This window comes from Oreochromis niloticus, linkage group LG14, assembly GCF_001858045.2.
Source record: "Oreochromis niloticus isolate F11D_XX linkage group LG14, O_niloticus_UMD_NMBU, whole genome shotgun sequence".
In the NCBI taxonomy this organism is placed as follows: domain Eukaryota; kingdom Metazoa; phylum Chordata; class Actinopteri; order Cichliformes; family Cichlidae; genus Oreochromis; species Oreochromis niloticus.
The window spans coordinates 28,282,962-28,302,882 of record NC_031979.2 but is presented as its reverse complement, the minus strand read 5'-3'; the positions used below and the strand labels follow the sequence as shown (position 1 = coordinate 28,302,882).

Here is a 19,921-nt window from a genome sequence, read left to right as displayed (position 1 = left end):
TTGAAATAGTATTTGTACATTTCCTTAAGATAAAGCAGGAATTATTTGTCATATTAACAGCTTTTTGTAGAGATTTTTAAAATTTGATGTGCATGTAACCTTATGAACCTGTAGCTGCTGTTAGTCCAACTACCTCGTACACACGTACACATGTACACATGTACTTGTACTATACTTCATATTTCTTTTTTGTGTTCACACTAAGTAAAAATATCCAATCAATATACTTTCACAACCTAAAAGTACCTCTGAATTTAACGTAGTTTATCTTAGGAGGTCTAATTTAAGTGTTTATTTGCACATCTGCACACACAGACACAACCACAAGCGCGCACACACACATGCACACATGCAAATTCAGAGTGTACACCCAGGTCCTGGCCGACTGCACCGCTGCTGCCAAGCGTGATCTCATCCCTTTTAAGGACATACTTTTACGAGGTGGCAACTGCTTTTAAAACAAAGTCAGTCTCTGAAGCAGATAGATATTGATCTCGATAATAATTTATGTGGATGTGTACCAATGATCTCGGAGCTCTTTGCCAATGCAGCACTGAGGATTGACTGAAATAGCAATGTAATGATAAAAGATCAAAGTGAGTCAAAGTAGACTTATTGATTGAGGGAGCTCACTTTGGAGATGCTGAAGCTCTTAAAGGTTTATGTTGGCAAAAGGAGAGCGGTGCTCCTCAGCACAGTCCTCAAAAGTCAGACATTACTGTCTTGCAAGTCTAAAACATTGCGTATAAATTACAGGAAACACTTTTGTATCTCATTTATAATTCTGAGAACTCATTCACGCCTGCATGTTTGTGACAAGGTGTGGGTGGGGGGATGGTGGTGCAAGGCTCTTCCCCTATCCCAGCAGCAAATGTGCAATATGCTTGCAACAACAGAAACTTTGCAAACAGAATAGAGATGGGCCTGTGTCCTCTGTTGTCACGACAACCCAAACCTCAGAGTCACACCAAGTGAAATAAGAGGAAGTGGGGGATGGGTGGCGTGCACAAACCGAGAAAAGATGTCCTCGTTAGAAGAAAAGGGAGCCAGAAACAAGCAGAAAGAGAGTAATGGAGAAGATAATCAAATTGCAACACCAGACAATAAGTTTCTTTTTATGCAAGTCATCAGATATTAAGAGCCAGGCAGCATACACATACACACTCACACATACAGACACACACACACATACATAGGTTGTACATTTGTGAAGGCTGAAAAAAACAGCAGTGAGTCTTTGCAGCAGGCCAGCATGACTGTGCATCTCTCTGATTATCTCAGCACTGTTGCACCAAAGGCTGTGCTTTCATCAGCCATCTATTCCTGTGCAACATGGGATTATATCCTAAGTGAGTCCTCAAAGTACTTAGGGTGATATAGATAGCGTCAAGGGGCCAAAAACGAGCACAGCATCTAATGACACCGGTAGGTATTATCCTCCCAGCAGGGCTATAATTGAATTATGTTTTACCTTTGACCATTGAGCTCATGAGAGAATAAATCGAATTTAGGCAGCTGTAAATAAAATATAAACAACTCAGAAGGCATTAGAATGAGCAACAGGGCAGCAGATATAATCTGAATCTGTCAAGAAAAGTTCACCTTTCCTGTTTCTCTCTCATTTTAGGCATCTAGATTTCTTATTATCATCATCACTGCGGGTTTGATAAAGCATTTAATAAAATATTGGACTTCGCCAAGGATGGAAGAAATGAACTGTCTGAGAATCCTTTTACACTTCCTTAAACTCAGTATGTACCTTGTGTTGCTGCTGCTAGCCATTCACCTGATCAGTGCTGCCATACAGTCAAGAGATTTTGATGAGAAAAAGATTCCAGTCACTTTCATGTACTTGCTCTGTATTTAGTTATTCAGTATCTCAAAAGAAAAAAAGAAACAAGGATTTAGGACTACATAGATCAGTAAAACAACATCTTATTCAATTCAGTTGTATATATCTAGCACCAAATCACAACAACAGTTGCCTCAAGGCGGGGAAAAGGCCCTACAATAATACAAAGAAAACAGAGAAAATCCTAACAGTTAAATGCTCCCCTGTGAGCAAGGCGAGAGGTGTATGAACACATAGTGAGTGAAAAAGGTGAATGAAGAAGGAACACTCAATGCATCATGGAAATCCCCCTGCAGCCTAGACCTATTGCACTGTAACCAAGGGAGAATTCAGGGTCACCTGATCCAGCCCTGAGACAGGATGTTTCTAATTTGAGAGATATTGCGCAAAACGAAGAAAGCACAGATACATATTAAAACATAGTTTAATATGTACATTGAAGGACATATCCTGGTCAAAAATGACTCCAAGATTCCTCACAGTGTTTCTGGAGGCCAAGGAATATCATGCAGTGTAAAAATCTGGTTAGATACCATATTTCTGAGATATTTCAGTTTTAGCTGAATTTAGAAGCAAAACATTAGAGGTAATCCAGGTTTTTATGTCCTCAAGACATTCCTGCAGTTTAAGTAGTTGGTGTGTGTGTGATCTGGCTTCATGGATAGATAAAGTTGGGTGTCATCTGCATAGCAGTGAAATGTATGCTATATCTTCTAATGATAATGGCTAAGTAAAGCATGTATAATGAATAGAAATTGTTCCTAGCACAGAACTCTGCGGAAATCCATAATTAAGTGTGTGAAGAGGACTCTCCATTTACATCTATTAGATCTACTAGATAGATATGATTCAAACCACTGCAGTGCAAGTACCTTCTACCTTCAATATTTAAAGCTGATGGTTTGGGAAAAGTAATTACTGAAGTCAACCAAGAAAGGTTAATTTGGGGTAAAAAGAGTAGAAATAGTAAAATTATTAATACGATAATCTGCCTCTGTGGAAGTAGCCTTCAGGTAGCTAGTCTGCACCGTGTTGGCACAAGGCATTAGACAAGATGTCAGTGGATGAATAATACCCTTAATCTTAGTTACAGCACTTTCAGAAAGACTTCCACTGCTGTGCAATCCATCATTGTAAATCTAAATGCTATTAGGAAATGATCAGGCAAAAGAGGGTTTTAAATGTTCAGTTTCTAACAAGATCTAGAGTGTGATTAAAAAGGCAATTGAGTCTAATGATAGACTAAATGCTATCTTGACGCTGGTATTTTTAGTATCTACAATAATTGTTTTATCTGAGCTGTGCACTAAATCAGATAAAAAGTCTGAGAAATCAGACAGAAACTCTCAGTAAGGCCCAGTCAGGTGAACAATAGATGATAACAAATGAGATTGGCTTATGGGTTTTCCAACTAGGAACAAGGGTAAGCATCAGGCTTTCAAGTGAATTAAAACCCTGTCTGGGTCTTTGGTTGATTAACAATCTGGAGTGGAAGACTGTAACTCTAGTTACTGGTCCCAACTCTGGATAGTCACATTTTAAAAACTTTCCCACGTGTGGGACTAATAAATGTTTATGTTATCTCTTATCTTATTCTGGGCAGTTTAATGAATTTGGCCAGATTTCTACAAATGAGAGGTGCTGGGATGGATGCCATCTCTCCTAACAAGTTTATCAATTATCTATAAAGCCCACATAGACAGCGAGCAATTTAAGGGAAACATGTGGCTAAATATGTCACTCCTGGTCTGATTGGAGAGGGGACCAGAGAAAACTAGACAGTCCAACAGTGTTATGGTTACAATATTGTTACAATATTAATTTTAGTGACCTCTGATTGACTTAACCAGATGTTATTACATCTTATTATCTTATCTTTCTAATGTGTGCAGGGAATGTCAAAAGTTCCAGAAATGATTGCTCATCATACAACTTGTAATAGCTGTGCTGTGGAAGCAAAGTGTACTAAAATGTCTGATAAACTGACCATAAATCTTGTGTGTATTTATTATCTTTTATCAAGCAGTTTGATTGGCCTCCTATGCTGGGATGGTGTTTTACCAGTTGAGATCATGAGATCATTACTGGAAAAGGACATTTGAAAAGAAAAATTGATGATGATTTATAAAAATTAATTCTAATTCATTCTTGAGTGTTTTGGTAAAATATTGATGCTTTTCACCTCTTCCTCTTCCACCTCTTTTTCACCTCCTGTTCATTGCTCTTGTGAAGCAGCACGTTGAAATGTTGGTCTGTTCTGACACAAGGTCTGCTCTCATTCAAAATGGTTTATTTGTCGTGTGTGGTTAAATTGGTTTATTAAGAAGTAATCATTTGATAAGTAGTACTTTGTATATTGGAAAGCATGAATGGTTTGGATTGAAAGTGTATGATCCAGGAAAAAAATACATATAACATTATGCCATGAAATCTGATGAGAACAGCAAGTCTTCACAAGATGTCTTCACAAAGCATTAATCAAGACTTTATTTGATCATTAATAACATTACAAATGACAAAGAACTGATAGGTAAAACATACCTTAATAGTATACATTATAGTGTTAACACGTCTGTATTTTAAATAAATGTGACACTTTTAAGTCAGAGTTTAGATGTTTCCAGAACAGTAGGATAGCATGTAATAGAATGCATCATGATATTTACCAGAAATATTATATCAGTACAAGTGAATATATGTGAATCAGAATCAGAATTCTTTATTGCTATTCTTCTGAAAGCACAATGAAGTCATATGTTGTCCCATTCAGTGCAAAGAAAGCAACTAACTATCCTTAAACATTTAGTCTATGTCCCCCCAAAAATGTGTGTAAATTGTAATGAGATCATCAATGTGAAACATTTACTACCAAAAGTAACTCATTTACTTATTTGTCAATAACATATTTTGTCGTATATAAAATCTTACATATCATTCAGATATGCATGTCGTGTTTGATACATGTTGTTTTGAAGCATCCAGTGAATTTACACCCTTTACTTTTAAATATACACTACATTATTTTTTCCTATTTTTTCCTTCTTGTATTTGAAAATCAGCAGATGTAACAAACAAGTGTATTTGTGCATAAAATTTGATTAAATTAAACAAAGCTTGCACTAGATAGCAGCACTGAATTGGTGAATTACACAGAGCTAACCAAAGCAAGTTGGCCACTGGAGTAATACACCTGTCTTCCATTCAAAGGCTGAACCGGTCTGTAGTTGTTGACCATTTTCTGTCCATCATAAAACCGAAGTTGGTTGAAAGCAGCGAGCTGTAACAAAGAAAAAATTAAAACAGGCAGTTAAAAATGTACTTTTATTAGAAATAGTATGCAAGGGGCATACTATGATAGAACGCTTTGCTAATAAATACAGCTATTATCAATGACAGCTAGGCAACAGGGTGAGCGAAAAATGTGTCTGACTAAAGTTAAATTGCTGCTTTACAATTCTGGTTCTACTATAACTACAGTTTTTTTTTTTTTTCATATAACTGGTTGAGATCAGAACAGAAATAAACAAAGAAGTGCTCTTGTTTTACATTAGATAGGTTGTTGAATGTGTAATATTTCAATAATGTATGAGTAATATAAATTAACATTAACAAAACTTTCATATAGACAGCATAATTTCAAGGTTTGTCAATTCTGAAATATATTTTTGGGTAATTTGGTAGCAGTGGAAACAGCTGTAATTTCTTAGCAAACAACTTAAAGAGCCACATTAGCACAGGCTTGTGTTACGTATTACATATAAGCCCTGTATTCTTTTTCTCTGATCTCTTTTTATGTCCATATATTTTCTTGAGTAAAGTATATGCCCCATTAGCACCTAAATACACTGCATTTCTTTTACCCATAAGGTATGTGTGAAATTATTCTTGTTATTTTTAACATTACGTTTCCATTGTAACAAATTTACAATGACCAACTACTGCCATCTAGTGGCTATAGTTATTGTAGCAAATACCTCGGGTTTCCATAACGTTTAATATTGGTCTAATATTTGTCTTTGATTCTGGTTATACCTTTATTAGTGTTAAATGTAGCCAGTTTAAATACATTTATTCAGAAACTATTTACAATTATCATTTGGGGGTTATAAAAAGTTTCCCAGAAAAAGTTAATAAAAATTGCCTTAGTGTTACACTAAATTAAATTTCAAGGATAAACTCATAACGTTCCGCTTCTTCATAGATTAATTAAAGTGTAGGGAATGGTACCTGATTCCTGCTGAGAGGAATAGTGCTTTCAAACAGGGTCCAGACCACAGCTTCAGCACAGTCAGGTGTGGTGAGGGAGCCGTTGTAGCGAAAGTACTTGGTCCTGTTAATTTCAGAAGGAATGAACATGTCCAGGGAGACACCCAGCAGCGTCACATTCGTTTCTGGTTTGATGAAATATTAACAAGAACGGAAAGTCAGAAAGTCTAAAAAGACTTCAGTCATCACTAATCCTCAAAAAAATCTTCAAAAAAGTTTTATTGTGTTGTTGTGGATGTTATATAACATTGTGTTATCTTGTAATAGATGCCCTTTAGCCTAGTGTAATCAGCTACATATTTAGGACTCTATATGGAGGGTGAAAAGAAGATTATTATCATTTTTCAGCAGATATAACTTACTAGGTTGAGATATGTATTTCAGTGCACTGATAAGATGATCATACTTCTCATTTGCAGACTCAGACTCCTAAAACGAAAGAATAAAATGTTAACCGTCATACCAAAAGCAATTTATAATTAAGAAAACAAAGTTAGTACAACATACAGTAGCTAATTTGGTTCAAAGACACACTAAAGCTCATATTGTACAGGACGTGATCATTCAGCAGCTGGAAGGTTTTTCAGTCTGATGGCAAAGGTAGTCCTCTGGAATGTTTTCTGATGGATCCACATTTATTTAATAAATAATCAGATACAGCAGATTATTTGAAATTGGGAGCAGTATACTTAGAAAAGCTTAAACTCTTGCTGTTATCCTTTTTGTTGTTTTTAATCTGCCAATTTTTTTTAATGGTTAGTCTATTTTTCCTTAATATTATACCTGTATGCTGTTTTAAAATGTGCCTTTTGCAAATTTGGATGTTTTTGTGGCTCTTTAAAATGGGAAAAATAACAGTTTGACCAAAAAAATTACATTCAAATTTTCATTCATCAAAGATGTTGGAGTTTAACAGCTCTGATGCTCTGAAACACGGATAACATTCCCCATTTTTTTTTCCTTTTATTCCAGTTGTAGTCCAGATTTGAAATACGTTGGTGATACCAGGTGATCTAAACTACTGGTTTTGTGTTTGTGTTATCAAACTTGTACTGGATGTTGGACATTTGAAATTGTGTTTTCCAAGTACCTGAAAGAAAAATCCCAAAACAGCCACACCCGTACTGTCTTTTGAAGCCTCAGCTAACGAGTCATACCCTTCTTTTATATGGACGATATGCATCTGCAGATGAAATAAAGCACTGCATTAGGATCTATTTGAATACAATACATAAAATCCCTAAACACATATAGTGTCAATTACAAAATATTTCTACTGATTTATGACATACTGTACCTCCATTGGAAACTTTTCTCCATCAATTGTGTGCTCAGAACCACGTCCTCCATCTTTGCCCCAGTGCAGGTGAAACTGAATTGCCTTGTATTCATCATCCAGATTTCCTCCTTTGATTTGTATACTGGAAGGCAAATTTAGCTGAACTGAAATTCAGAATTAAAAAATAAAAATAAAAACCATTAGACAGTCTTCCATGGACGCTCCCATTATTTCAATTACAAATGACCACACATGACACACATGACACATGCTTTTGCACATGAACTATTTTAAGAGGTATTTTTGTTACATGAGAAGCTTGGTTGCTATTATTGTCCATTTTAACATCTCCTCCTCCCTATACTGTTATCTATGTTATCTACAGATGGGGTTATTGCATTTTTACAGCCAAAATCAAAATCATAGTGTCAAACTATCTTTCTCAAACAAACTTGGATTAATAATTAAGACATACCACTGTGGCCAGTGTTTATGAGGCTCCCATAAAAAGTCTCTTTATAACCGGTGAAGTGAAAAGGAGTCAGGCGTTCATCTGGTAGCACTTTACTTGTGACAATATTAACTGGAGACTGAGATCTGCCATTGCAGGTTTGTGAAACCAGCCCCCATAACACTGGAGCTGTGAGGAGAAGAACATAAACAGCTCCACTAATATGCCTCCTTTGGTTAACCATTCATTTGGCTTGTTTTATTTTTATTATTTTTTTAATATATTTTTTTGAAATGTACCTGTGCAGGTGTGGTTCCATTGAAGTTGGGAATAGTAGCACCAATCTAAAAGATCAGGTTTGCAATATTTTAAAAGAGAAAAGAATTATTCATCTGTAGGTTATGAGGTATTAATTTTTTGAGCATTTGCGATCACAATCATGTGTGAGATAAACTAATGTAATTACATCTAAACTTTCGATACAATTGTATTACAAAGGTACAATGTAAAATGTTACATTTAATGATATCTGGTTGAATTAAATTGACCTGACTGGTCACAAGACCATTTATATTAATGATTAGTTATTTCAATTAATACACTTTTGATTTTATATATTTCAGCTGTACTCAACATCGATACTTCATGTTCACCAAGGGTAAATGACATACATCTCTTTTTTTTGCGTGCAGTATCTGATATCATGCAACTGATACACAAATGAAAAAACAAAGAAACAAAGACACATAAAACTCATACCTGCCCCTGAGACGAGACTCACATAACATGTGAAGAGAAATAAAACAGATCTGAGCACCATTGTGAATCCAGTTATAGTGTAGATTCTTCCAGCACTGATTGTTTTCAAAGATGATGCCAGAATCAGAGTTCAACCAGACTATCATACAACTGGGAGCCCCACCTATCAACCCCGTTTTATAATGCACGCTTTAGATTTATGACACCTAATTTGTGAGGACAGTGACACACAGCAAGAGATATCTCGAGTTTCATATTCTTGAGATAATGAATGGACCCTAATGCTGAAGGTGTCTTCCTCCAGAAATGAGCCCACAGGTCATTTGTCCAAACTGCGAGCTACAGTTACATTTTTGAAGTTAGGGGGCCTCTAGTGGTGATGTGAAGAAATGCAAGTGACATGTGTGCTGGTGTCGTTACCTTTGAGAAAAACTGCAACGTAGACTTATTTTCCATGAGAAGTGTCATTGTTTGGGATTAGATTTGTGATACTATTTATGAGTTAGGATTTTTTAATCACTCTTCAGTGATATAATATTTTTGCAAAATTACAAAGAAGCTGAGCTAAGTTATTGGCATTTAAAATAGTAAGGTGATTTGTCCCTTAGGGAAAGCTCATGAAGATGTGCTGTATATACGCAAAAGAAACAAAGAAAAAATACATGTGGCATTATATAATACAGATCATATGATATTTAGTATCATAGAGTAATAATACAGAGGTCACAATCAAAGTTTATGTTCAGTGAACACCTTCACCTCCACGCCTCTCTGCTGTCAGAGTTACATAAGAAAGAGATTTGTTGTGCAGTCAGTTTCTCATTGTTAACAAAAGAAAAAAACAGCTAGTTTTAAAATAAATCCATTGTAAAACTTAAAATCAGACTACATACAAATGAAATAACAGTTGGTACACAAAGTTACAGAAAGGATATAAAAAGCTTTGAAACCTAATACAAGTCTTATTTGGTGAAGTATTGCAAAATATCAACTTACTCCCGTGTTTTAGTTAGTAAGACAACATTTTGAGATATTAATTTTTATTCAGTGGCACAAAAAGGTCAAAAAGCTAATCTGTTTTTAGATGTACAAAAGCAGCCAAAGCACTTTGTTCCCATTGTGTTAGACATATTTTTCTTGTTAGGTTGTTGTTCACCAAGAAGAGCAATCTCAAGCTAAAGTGGGCAAAGGCTTACCAGAACGAAAGTAAAAAGAAGAGGCTGTAGGCTGGTGGGTTAATAGTTTGTCATGGTTTGGTTTCCATGCTTTATATTATAGGAATAAATTTGTAGCTGATCTGCAGAAATGATGCGATTTCTATGGTGTTAATGCTTCAGTGAATGTAATATGCTCTGTCTCAGAGTATACATATGACGAATTACAAATGTTGGGGAAAAAACACACTATTTATACAGCTTTCACGGTAGGCTGAGCAATTAAAGTTTGAGACTGAAAATCTCTGTTGGCCAAATATGATCACAAACAGAGAAGAGTGGAAAGACATCAGACAGTATGAGACAGAAATAGTCTGCCATAAAACTGGTATGTTTTTTAAAGTGATATAAAAGAGTCATATCACAGTATCAGTCATACATAGTCAACAATTAGATCAGAGTATCAGCCTGAAATGACAATTTAGTACACAAAAGAAGAGCTAATTCAACATTCTCTAGCACACAATACTTTGTGAAATATGCCAAGATGATTGTTTCCTATAAAGAAGGAAACAACAAACCTTTTTCACCACTTGAGGCAAAAACACACTGTTGAACACAACCAGACTATAAAGGAGGCGATACTAGCAGCTGGTGTAAAACAAAAGGAAATGAGTGTTTCTGGGCCACTCGCTAGTTTCACTCCATATGACTGAAAGAGGAAATGGTGGATGGAAATTACTAATGTGTACATGGTGGTAGAGAAGGGTCTTAAAAAAGCTCAAAAATGCAAAAGCTGAGGAAGAAAATATTTTCCAGTTTGATTCTTATTGTGTGACAAGATTGTGTAGCTCCTGCAGAGTTACAAGGTAAGTTTGTAAAGAAGTTACAGGGGGTAAAATAAACAATGATCAGGTTACCAATGTTCTAAGCAAATATATTTCTAAAGGTCCGGTTGACATAAAATTCTCACCATATGTCATCCAATCTTTCCAATCTGCCAAAATCATACCTGAGTAATGAATGCAACTAGTTTCTCCATATAGGAGTCTTGAAGCTGTCATCATTGCTTCAAGCCTCTCCAATAGCATCTTTAGAAATATATTTACTTAGAAAAGTGGTGACGTGTTTAATACTGTATACCCACTGTATATTTCTGTATATTTCGATTTCAAATCTCAATGGAAAAACCCTGCCTAGGCTACTTTCGTCTTACATTTCATTTATGATTTTTGTTTTCTTTTTCTATGTTTTCATATTCGTATTGCAAATTTGCTTGAAATGTCAAGATATACTTTTCAGGTTATATCACACCACAGTAAAGGGACTAGTCTAACAAGTTCTCTAGGTTTTATAGTTGTAGTGCCTGATGCAAAGAAGTGTGCAGGGATAACAAACAGAAAATTGTTTGAAATGGTACTTTAAGATGAAATAAAATAAGTTTTCGTTTAAGAAATGCGAGTATGGGCACTGAAGTTAGCACTTTACCAGTTTATGAAGTGTTTAATCTATGTTTAATCTATAAACAACAGAAATTATGTAAACGGTTTCCTATGTTTTGGAGCTAACGTGAACGTAGCCCAGAGACGTATGACGCGTTTTTAGAACGTGAGACGTTCACGGTCATGTTCAATCATGTGTTATATTCAAATATGATTTGTGGTTTGTCTCACTGGCGTCACTCTGCTTGAGTCCATCTCTGCATGTTTACAGTGCTTTCGTGTGTGTAGCCGTGTAGCAGGTTACCGGTGTTCTGGCTGTGATGGAGCGCTGGCGCGGCAGCGTGGCTCTGGTGACGGAAGCCTCGGCAGGGATTGGGGCGGCCCAGCTGGCTCCGTATGAAAGCGGAGGGCTGCTCCAAGGATGTATGAAAAATCCAGGTTTGCTAATAAGTGGAATAACGTAGTTTCTGCGAAGAGTATGTTAGTATTACCTGACTCTATGGCAAAATAAATTTTGATGTTAAACTTCCTGCTGGCTAACATCATATAGGCAGGTTATTATTGTAAATAAACTGGTATAACCACTCAGTAACAACAAAATATCTATTATAAAACAGACCTATACTACATGTAAAAGCTAGTATTTAATAGGTTTTCTGACTTTAGTCCCATACAGAAATTTGATAGCTGGACATAGATTAACTTTTTTTACGACTCTTATCAAAGTTACACTAACTTTATTTAATTTGTAAAACTTGTTTTTTGAACTCCAGAGTTTTCATTTGAAAGTAATTTATTAGTGGCTGCTATGCTTCACACTGATTTTAATGAAGGCCAGCATACTGTTATAAAAACAGGGATCATGCCTAAATTAAAAGTCATGTAAAATTGGAATGCAATGATTTGGATTTCAGTGGATTTTTTTTCTTTATTTTTTTTTCTTTATTTCTTTATTTATTTTTTTGTTAAGGCAAGTAAAAACGTTGTGACACTAATGGAGGCATGATGAGATAAATGCATGGAAATTACCCTGACTGTCTTTAAATATTCAAACAGATCCCATTTGTAGGATAGGAACAAAAATAAACAAACAAACAAATAAATAAATAAATAAATAAATAAATAAATAAACAAACAAACAAACAAACAAATAAATAAATAAATAAATAAATAAATAAATAAAATAAAAATTTGTAGGATAGGAACAGGTTTAACCAGCAGAGGGCAGAATATGTACATCCAGGAGCTGGGGTCTATTGACAAGAATTTTTAGAGATGAGCCAGAGAACCATATTTGACATCCAGTGTTGAACTTCCCAAAGAGACTCACTAAGAGAACTGTGTATATTCAGTGTCAGATGAAATACCAAATACGTAGGTAGATATATCTGAGTGCCATCAACAAAAATAATGAATAGATACACTGTCTCTGAATTATATACTCAATAGGGAGCAAGCATAAAGAAAATTAAATTGAGGATTGAGTTAGAAGTTCTTTAGAGACAGAGAACCTCCAATTTGAAAAATAAGAGTTTCACTCAAATTTGTTAAATACTGCATCAAAGCTGCAGCAGAAATTCCTACACACAGCTGAAATTGCTTGGTTGTATCTCATGTGGATTCTGATCACAGCCTCTCTGATGAAAAGGCACAGAGGCTGCTCTGCTCTATGACGACACTGAGGAAAGCCATCCTGTCCGAAAAGCTGCTGGTGTCCTTCTACTGTAGCTCAGTGGAAATACTCGGCTATGGCATTCTGGTTTGGTATGCCAGCTGCACTGAAGCTGCACAAGGAGACTCTGGAGAGAGTCGTAATATCATCACAGAGGACTGCCAACATTCAGATGATGTTTGGGCCACAAACATCATCAAGTACTCTTCTCATCTTAACCACCACCTTTTCACACTGGTTCCCTCTGGAAGGCAAGTCTTTATATAGCTCACAAAAAGGTTTTACTTTATGTGTCTGAATTGCATTTACCTGTGCCTGTGACATGTGCAATGACAATAAAGTTGAATTCTATTCTATTCTATTCTATTTGAGACTAATGCAGACCTGACTAGAACCCTCAAAGATAATATTACTGTCTAGTGCACGGAGTAGTTGTGGTATTTTTTTAATGAAATTTCTGCTATAAAAAGGTTATTTAGAAATTGGTCTAAATTGTCTAAAGGTATTTTCAAGTGGGACTTGACCAACGAGGAGGAGATTCTGGGATTTCTTCCCAGCAGAACATTGCGTTGAAAACAGATGATCACTTTAGTTTAGTGATCCTTAGTTGTTGTTATTTATTTCAGAAGGTTGGCAAATGAATGTGTTAAAACAGCCAAAACATGAACAACAACCTAGCTCATTAAAATAAATAAGACATCACAAACACAATAGACGAGAAAGATCAACTGTGACACAAAAGTGGCCAAAAATGGTTTCGTCTTCATTGTTCCCATGGACACATGAAGCTACAAGTACATGTGCCAATGTAGAGGGTGTTGATTACAGACAGTTTTTTCTTTTTTTCTACTCAGTCTCTTGCAGGTGAGCATTCTTGCACTGTGCATCTGTGCACGTGAAGCATATCAGTCAATGAAAGTGAGAAATGTGGACGATGGGCACATCATAAACATAAACAGGTGCAGTTTTATTTACTAATGGACAGTAGCAGACATGGTTGTGAAGCCTGTAGATATAATCATCAGGTAAATATCTTTTTATAGAATCTTTATCATGATTCAGATAGCGATTATGAAGATAATAATAATAATAATGGATTGCATTTACATAGTGCTTTTCGAGACCCTCAAAGCGCTATACAATTCCACTATTCATTCACTCTCACATTCACACACTGCTGGAGGCAAGCTACAGTTGTAGCCACAGCTGCCCTGGGACAGACTGACCTTTGCAAACACTGTACAAAGACATTTTTCACAGCAGCAGCAACTGGCTGTGTGATCATAGAATGTCACAGGGTCCTGTGGGGTATGCTTGATGAATATGCGATATCAGGCTTATTATTGCAGACTATCCAGTCCCTGTACAACTGCACTGAAAGCTTTTTTGGAATTGGGGGTATTTGATTCTAACAGGGCTCCCTTTTGTCGCTGCTTCTGTTCATAAGTTTTATGGACAGAACTTGTAGGTGCATCTAAGGTGTGGAGCGTGTCGAGTTTGTGGTGTTGTCTTTGTTTTTTGGCTGATAAAGGTGTTTTGTTGGCTTCATTGAGCAATGACCTCCAACTTGTGCTGGGGCAGTTTGCAGTCGAGTGTGAAGTGACATGTGATGTGTGTTGACAATTAGCACTTCAAAGACTGAGGCCATGCCTCTTAGCTGGAAGGTTGAATCAGGTTAAGCAGGGATTATACTTTCTTGCATCCGTGAGTCCGCTAGGGTCCGCTGCATTCAGAGTCACATGAATTTCATCAGACAGCGTGAGGGTCCTTGTAGGTGTCCATGCACCTGTTGGTTTTTTTGGGGCCTTACAGGCTTTGGAGAATTTATGTTACAGTGCACCAAATATTCATGTTCCATACTTCATGTTTAAGACTTAAAGAAATAAGTGATGATAAATTATATACAAATTTTTGAGACTTTATATCTGATACAGATGTTCTTGCATCATTCACCCAAATAGTATATGACTGCAATATCAAATTATCAATTAATTTCATTTTGATCAGTTAGGCTTTTGTATTAAGTTCTGAGATCTGATCAGAATATGTTGATGAGTTCTGATCTTCTTCTGTGGCAGCTTAAGTGGTCATAAAGTCTTTCCTACTGCTGATATCCATTTCTACAATGCCACCAAGTATGCTGTAACTGCTCTGACTGAGGGCAAGGGGCAGGAGCTGCATGCAGAAAACAGCCATATCCGAGCCACAGTAGGCTTTAAAAGACACTCTAACCAGCATTTAACACCAATATCAGCCGTTACAAGACCCATATACAGCACTTTATTATTATCTCTTTTGTGAAGAGCATTTCTCTGGCTTTGTAGAGACAGAATTTGTATCTGTATACACTGAAAAAAAGGTAAAACCATTATTCCCAAATGCATGTTACTATTAAGATTATTACTAACATACAAAATATTTGTATTTTATACAAATACTTTTCACTTCTCAGACAGCCTATGAAAGCAATAGATATTGCCAGTGCTGTTATATACGTGCTCAGTGGCCCTCTTCATGTTCAGGTTTGTCATTTTCTCTTACTGTTAACCTTTTTTATTGTGACTAATTTTATGTCTTTTATGTTTACTCATAATTCATCTAATTTTTCTTTCAGCTTGGAGACATTCTGTTTGAAGGTGTGTAGCAGGTGAAGCAGAGTTTGTTACCCTGGCAACTACAGCACAGGAACCCATAATAGCTTTACATTAAAGTGGTGTGATTGATTTGCCTCACTACACAACTCTGCCAGATTGTAGTCAATTCACAGAAGACTGAAAAGAAAGAAACTCATCCAGCTGTTAATTCTTCTTCTCAAAGCCTCACCTGCTATCTGCTCAGAAGTGCTATTGACCAACCACAGGAATACCCAGGAAAACACTTTAATTAATGACAACTTCCTTCTTATTATATTAAATCTTACTTGTTGGATAGTTTTAAACCAGTAAAAGTTTTTTTTGTTTTTGTTTTTTTGTTTTTTACAGTTAAATCGATGTTAACTGGTTAAAATCTTAGATAAGGATGTTGGTTAGACACACATAGTGTGCCTTTTTACATCACTAAGAAGAGGCTACTGGTATGTTAAAGAAACCATTGAGTCAAACCTAAAAAATACAAAAGTGTTTTACTCTGCTGTTCCTCTGGAATATGATGTACCTTATTCATTGCATCCTTTATTTGTAACAGTCTGTGATCTCTGTGACGGGTTGCATCATGTGACCCTCTCATATAATACTAATAGATTTGACTAACTTAACGTATGTAATCATGAAACAACACTAGGATATTTGTACTGAAACATTTCACTAGTTCCTGAAATAAAATGATTTTTAAGGGAAATCTGTTGCATTATAGTGTTCTTATAGCATTATTTGATTTAAGAAACGGCAAATGCTGGAAAACATTCAACCTTAAGTACAAAAAAACATTGCAACATTCTGAAAATCTGAATAAAATTCAATACTGTATTAAAGGTAATACAGTACATAACTGGGAAATAATACAAAAACATAAGTAAGGTAGCTTAAATATATTTCATTACAATAAGCAATAACTAAATGCTACATTCAAAGACAGACTAAGAATATGATTAAAACGCAAATGATATCTAAGAATAAAATATTTATTCCTTCCTGTATCTTTGGCTGGATATATATCAACCAAACTGCATTATTTCCTTCAGACTCTGCTCATTTACAAACGTTATCATGCTACTACCCAAAACAGATTATGACATAGGGGGTGGGAATCATTGAGTAACTCACAAAGTAAGGCTAATATACTGACAATACCAGAGGTATGATGACACTGTGACTGTGATACTTAATGCACTGCAACAGTCAGGCTACAACAGGTAGGCTTACCTGTCAGCTCCCTTCCACACTGCATGCTTTGTATGTATGAGTCTTGAGTTGTGTGTTATACAGCAGACAGTGATATCTCAAGTCTGGTATTCGTCAGATAACGGATATATGGAATATCCTCCATCAGAAAACATTTTCATAGTTTGTTTGTGCAAACTATTAACAAGAGCTACTGTTGTAAAGACCCACCTTTTAGCACATCCCAGCACACCCACTCACTTCACCAGATGCACCTTGTTTAGTTCTCTCACCTTTGATTGGGTGTGGTGCTTGTCCTTAATTGCACTCACCTGTCACACGTTATATAAGGACTGCATTCACTTTTGGCTCACTCTTTCTTCACTCCCACACGGGGCGGCAGCAGAGGTGAGGTTCTGTTTGGGTTTTTGATTTTATCTATTGTTTAAGGTAATGAGTAACTTAAATCTAGTGATGGGTAGATGAGGCCTCGTGAAGCGTTTCAGCACATTCCCCAAACTGTATCGATACTGTGTCGACACAGTGTTGCTGTTTTGCTCCATACTGACACCTGCTGGACATTAAGTATCATTGCAGGCAACTTACTTGAGACTCACAACAGACACTGATTCAATGACCTAGTCATACGTGTATACACTGTAAGGTATTGTATTTTCCATGGAATCATTTTATATCTTTTACATTTCAAATATTTTAGACATCTTTAAAATATATTGTGAATGACATTAAGTGAAAATTAAAATGAAAGTATTGTGAATATATGTCTGTGAAGATTCTCAGTCATCCAGGTCATCGTAGTCGAAGGAGTTTGCAAAGAAAAAAGCGATATAGGACCCTACACCACCGGGCAGAACATGTTCCCTCTAAGCCTGAGGGAAAAAAGAAGGAACACACACATGTAAAGGAAGCACTGAAAACATGTGGTTATCCTAACTGGGCATTCATAAAGTCAGCAAAGAGCCACAGAAAAGAAGATCAGACACCAGCGAGGGAGGATAAGAAAGACAGACGCAACAACGTTGTCATCCCCTATGTAGCCGGTGTATCAGAGAAACTCAGGAGAGTTTTCTCCAAGCACGACATCCCAGTGTACTTCAGACCCAGCAACACACTCAGACAGAAACTGGTTCACCCGAAAGACAAAACTCCTAAACACAGACTGAACAACGTGGTGTATGCTGTACAGTGCAGCGAGGAATGCCCAGACCTCTACATTGGCGAGACCAAACAGCCACTTCACAAGCGCATGGCACAACATAGAAGAGCCACCTCCACAGGACAAGACTCAGCAGCCCACCTGCATCTTAAGGATAAAGGCCACTCTTTCGAGGATGCCAATGTTCACATATTGGACAGAGAGGACAGATGGTTTGAAAGAGGAGTGAAAGAGGCCATCTATGTCCACTGTGAGCGACCATCTTTGAACAGAGGCGGTGGTTTACGACACCAACTGTCTGCCATCTATAATCCAGTTTTGAGTTCCCTCCCCAGACGCCTTAACACCCACTCACATCCTGGGCCATCTGACCTCAGGAATTCACATGACAAGGTGGGGCCAGGTTTCACAATGGGCTCACCCGAAACCCTGGCTGATTAGGTCCCACACCTGCTTTCACACCTTGGCGCATGTGATTAGAGGATCACCAGGGGGTCCTTTGTCCCTCCTTGGGGGGATACTCCCACTGGGTTTAAATCTGGGACTCTCGGTCATTTGACCTTAGAACTGAAGAAGCTTCTCGGATGAGAGGTGAAACGTCTTCAAGCAACTTAAAGAAGTCCAGACGCTTTTTTCTTTGCAAACTCCTTCGACTATTGTGAATATAATATTACCCATTTAAATGTAATTGACTCAGAGTTTATTATAAATTTCTATCCAGAAAAATAAGTTTATCCAATGTTTTTGCATTCAGTCTATTGCGGGTTTTTTTTTTTTTTTTTTTTTTTTGTGGCACCATTTCCCCAGCTTTGGAAAACTCACAGGCACAGATGAAGGTGGGGTACACAAAAACTGTAAAGCCAGGTGGAAAAGGTTCTGATAAGATGTCTTCCTATTCCCCCAGTACGTTAAAGGATCCTCTGATCTTGGAATGTTTCTCTCCGACATTCTCCACAATACTAAGGGGTTGGCAGTCCCTTATAATGAAATTCAGGACTGCCTGGTCCAGAACAGTCTTCCTAGATGCTTGATTTCAAAATAATAAAACACATAATAAAAAAAAAAAGATGATAAAGCTGTTCAGTGTCTATATAGGCCGACCTGTGTTCATTCTCGGTGTGTTTGTCTCCTCATTTTCATGTTTGGCTCTGTAATGCCTAAACACTGAGGAGGTGTTCTGATAGATTACACTGAAACAAAGACAGACAAACTATTACCTTATTTCCAGTGAAAAGATCAAAATGATCCCACACAGCAGAAACAATTCTTTTTCTTTCGGGCTCCATTTTGTTATGGAGAGATGTGTATTTTTTTTTTTTTTTTTTTTTTTTTTAAATCTTTGCGAGAGTAATTTTGTGGGGGTTTTTTGGGTGGCGACTCATTCCGTTGGTAGATGCGGATGCGGTACTTTTTAAACACAGCTTGGCGCGTTGGCAATGAGCGATACAGCAGCTGTATCGATCACGTGACTTTTTCTTAAAGCGACGCACGCACCGATACAGGCTTCACTCTGTGAGGTTGATACAAGCGTCGGTGCGTCAGTGTTGCTGGACCCATCACTACTTAAATCTGTTTTCTTTCAGCATTGGCAGTCCATGTGTCTTTCCTTCTTTGCTTTATTGATTTGAGAATAAAAGGAGAACCCTGTGAATGATTAGAGGACTGCTTATTCTCATTCTAATCGGATGAGCCCATGATGCTGATTACTTAAACCCTGAGCCGTCCTTCCTTCATAACAGCTACAGTCACATTTTGAAGTTGTAGTTTTAAATTGCAAACTGTAGTAGGTGTGTGAAAAGTAAATTTAAACTGTGTAGTTGGTTAGACATTTTTCTCATGCCTTTGTGTATTTTACACAACTGTACTATGACCTCTAAGTTAATATTGTAATAGAAGTAAAAGCAGAGCTGTGAAATGCCAAGTGGTGATGACCTTCTGTGGTATGTTTTCTTGGGACACTTTGTGTTCTTCATTAACAATCAGCCATGGTTTAAATTCCATACATCAGTATTGCCATGTTTATACCGGTGTTAGGTTATTATGAGTAAACT

At 36.7% G+C, this 19,921-nt stretch overlaps 1 protein-coding gene across 3 annotated transcripts; it reads right to left on the bottom strand.

Moving 5' to 3' along the window:
• Window positions 1-4,368: 4,368 nt before the first annotated feature.
• On the bottom strand, window positions 4,369-17,154 carry LOC100696861 (carbonic anhydrase 4). 3 transcript variants are annotated; one of them, XM_019367177.2, is made up of 8 exons: window positions 16,736-17,152; window positions 8,148-8,192; window positions 7,873-8,037; window positions 7,416-7,561; window positions 7,209-7,301; window positions 6,481-6,547; window positions 6,080-6,243; window positions 4,369-5,129 (listed from the first exon to the last, which is right to left on the bottom strand). In XM_019367177.2, the coding sequence occupies exons 1-8, from the start codon at window positions 16,758-16,760 to the stop codon at window positions 4,998-5,000; spliced, it is 837 nt and encodes a 278-aa protein (XP_019222722.1). In that variant the 5' UTR covers window positions 16,761-17,152; the 3' UTR covers window positions 4,369-4,997. The 3 variants fall into 3 exon arrangements, with proteins under 3 accessions (XP_019222722.1, XP_019222721.1, XP_019222723.1); XM_019367176.2 differs by lacking the exon at window positions 16,736-17,152 and adding an exon at window positions 8,608-8,736; XM_019367178.2 differs by lacking the exons at window positions 7,873-8,037; window positions 8,148-8,192 and having other exon boundaries at window positions 16,736-17,154.
• Between the last annotated feature and the right edge of the window lie 2,767 nt (window positions 17,155-19,921).

Bases quoted from the DNA above. Each gene is read 5' to 3' on its own strand.
- LOC100696861 (XM_019367176.2), bottom strand. From the start codon at position 8,668: ATGGTGCTCAGATCTGTTTTATTTCTCTTCACATGTTATGTGAGTCTC. The intron at 6,548-7,208 runs GTACTTGGAAAA...CTTTCGTTTTAG, and splicing joins TTTTGGGATTTTTCTTTCAG to GAGTCTGAGTCTGCAAATGA. The intron at 6,244-6,480 runs GTAAGTTATATC...TCATCAAACCAG, and splicing joins GAAATACATATCTCAACCTA to AAACGAATGTGACGCTGCTG.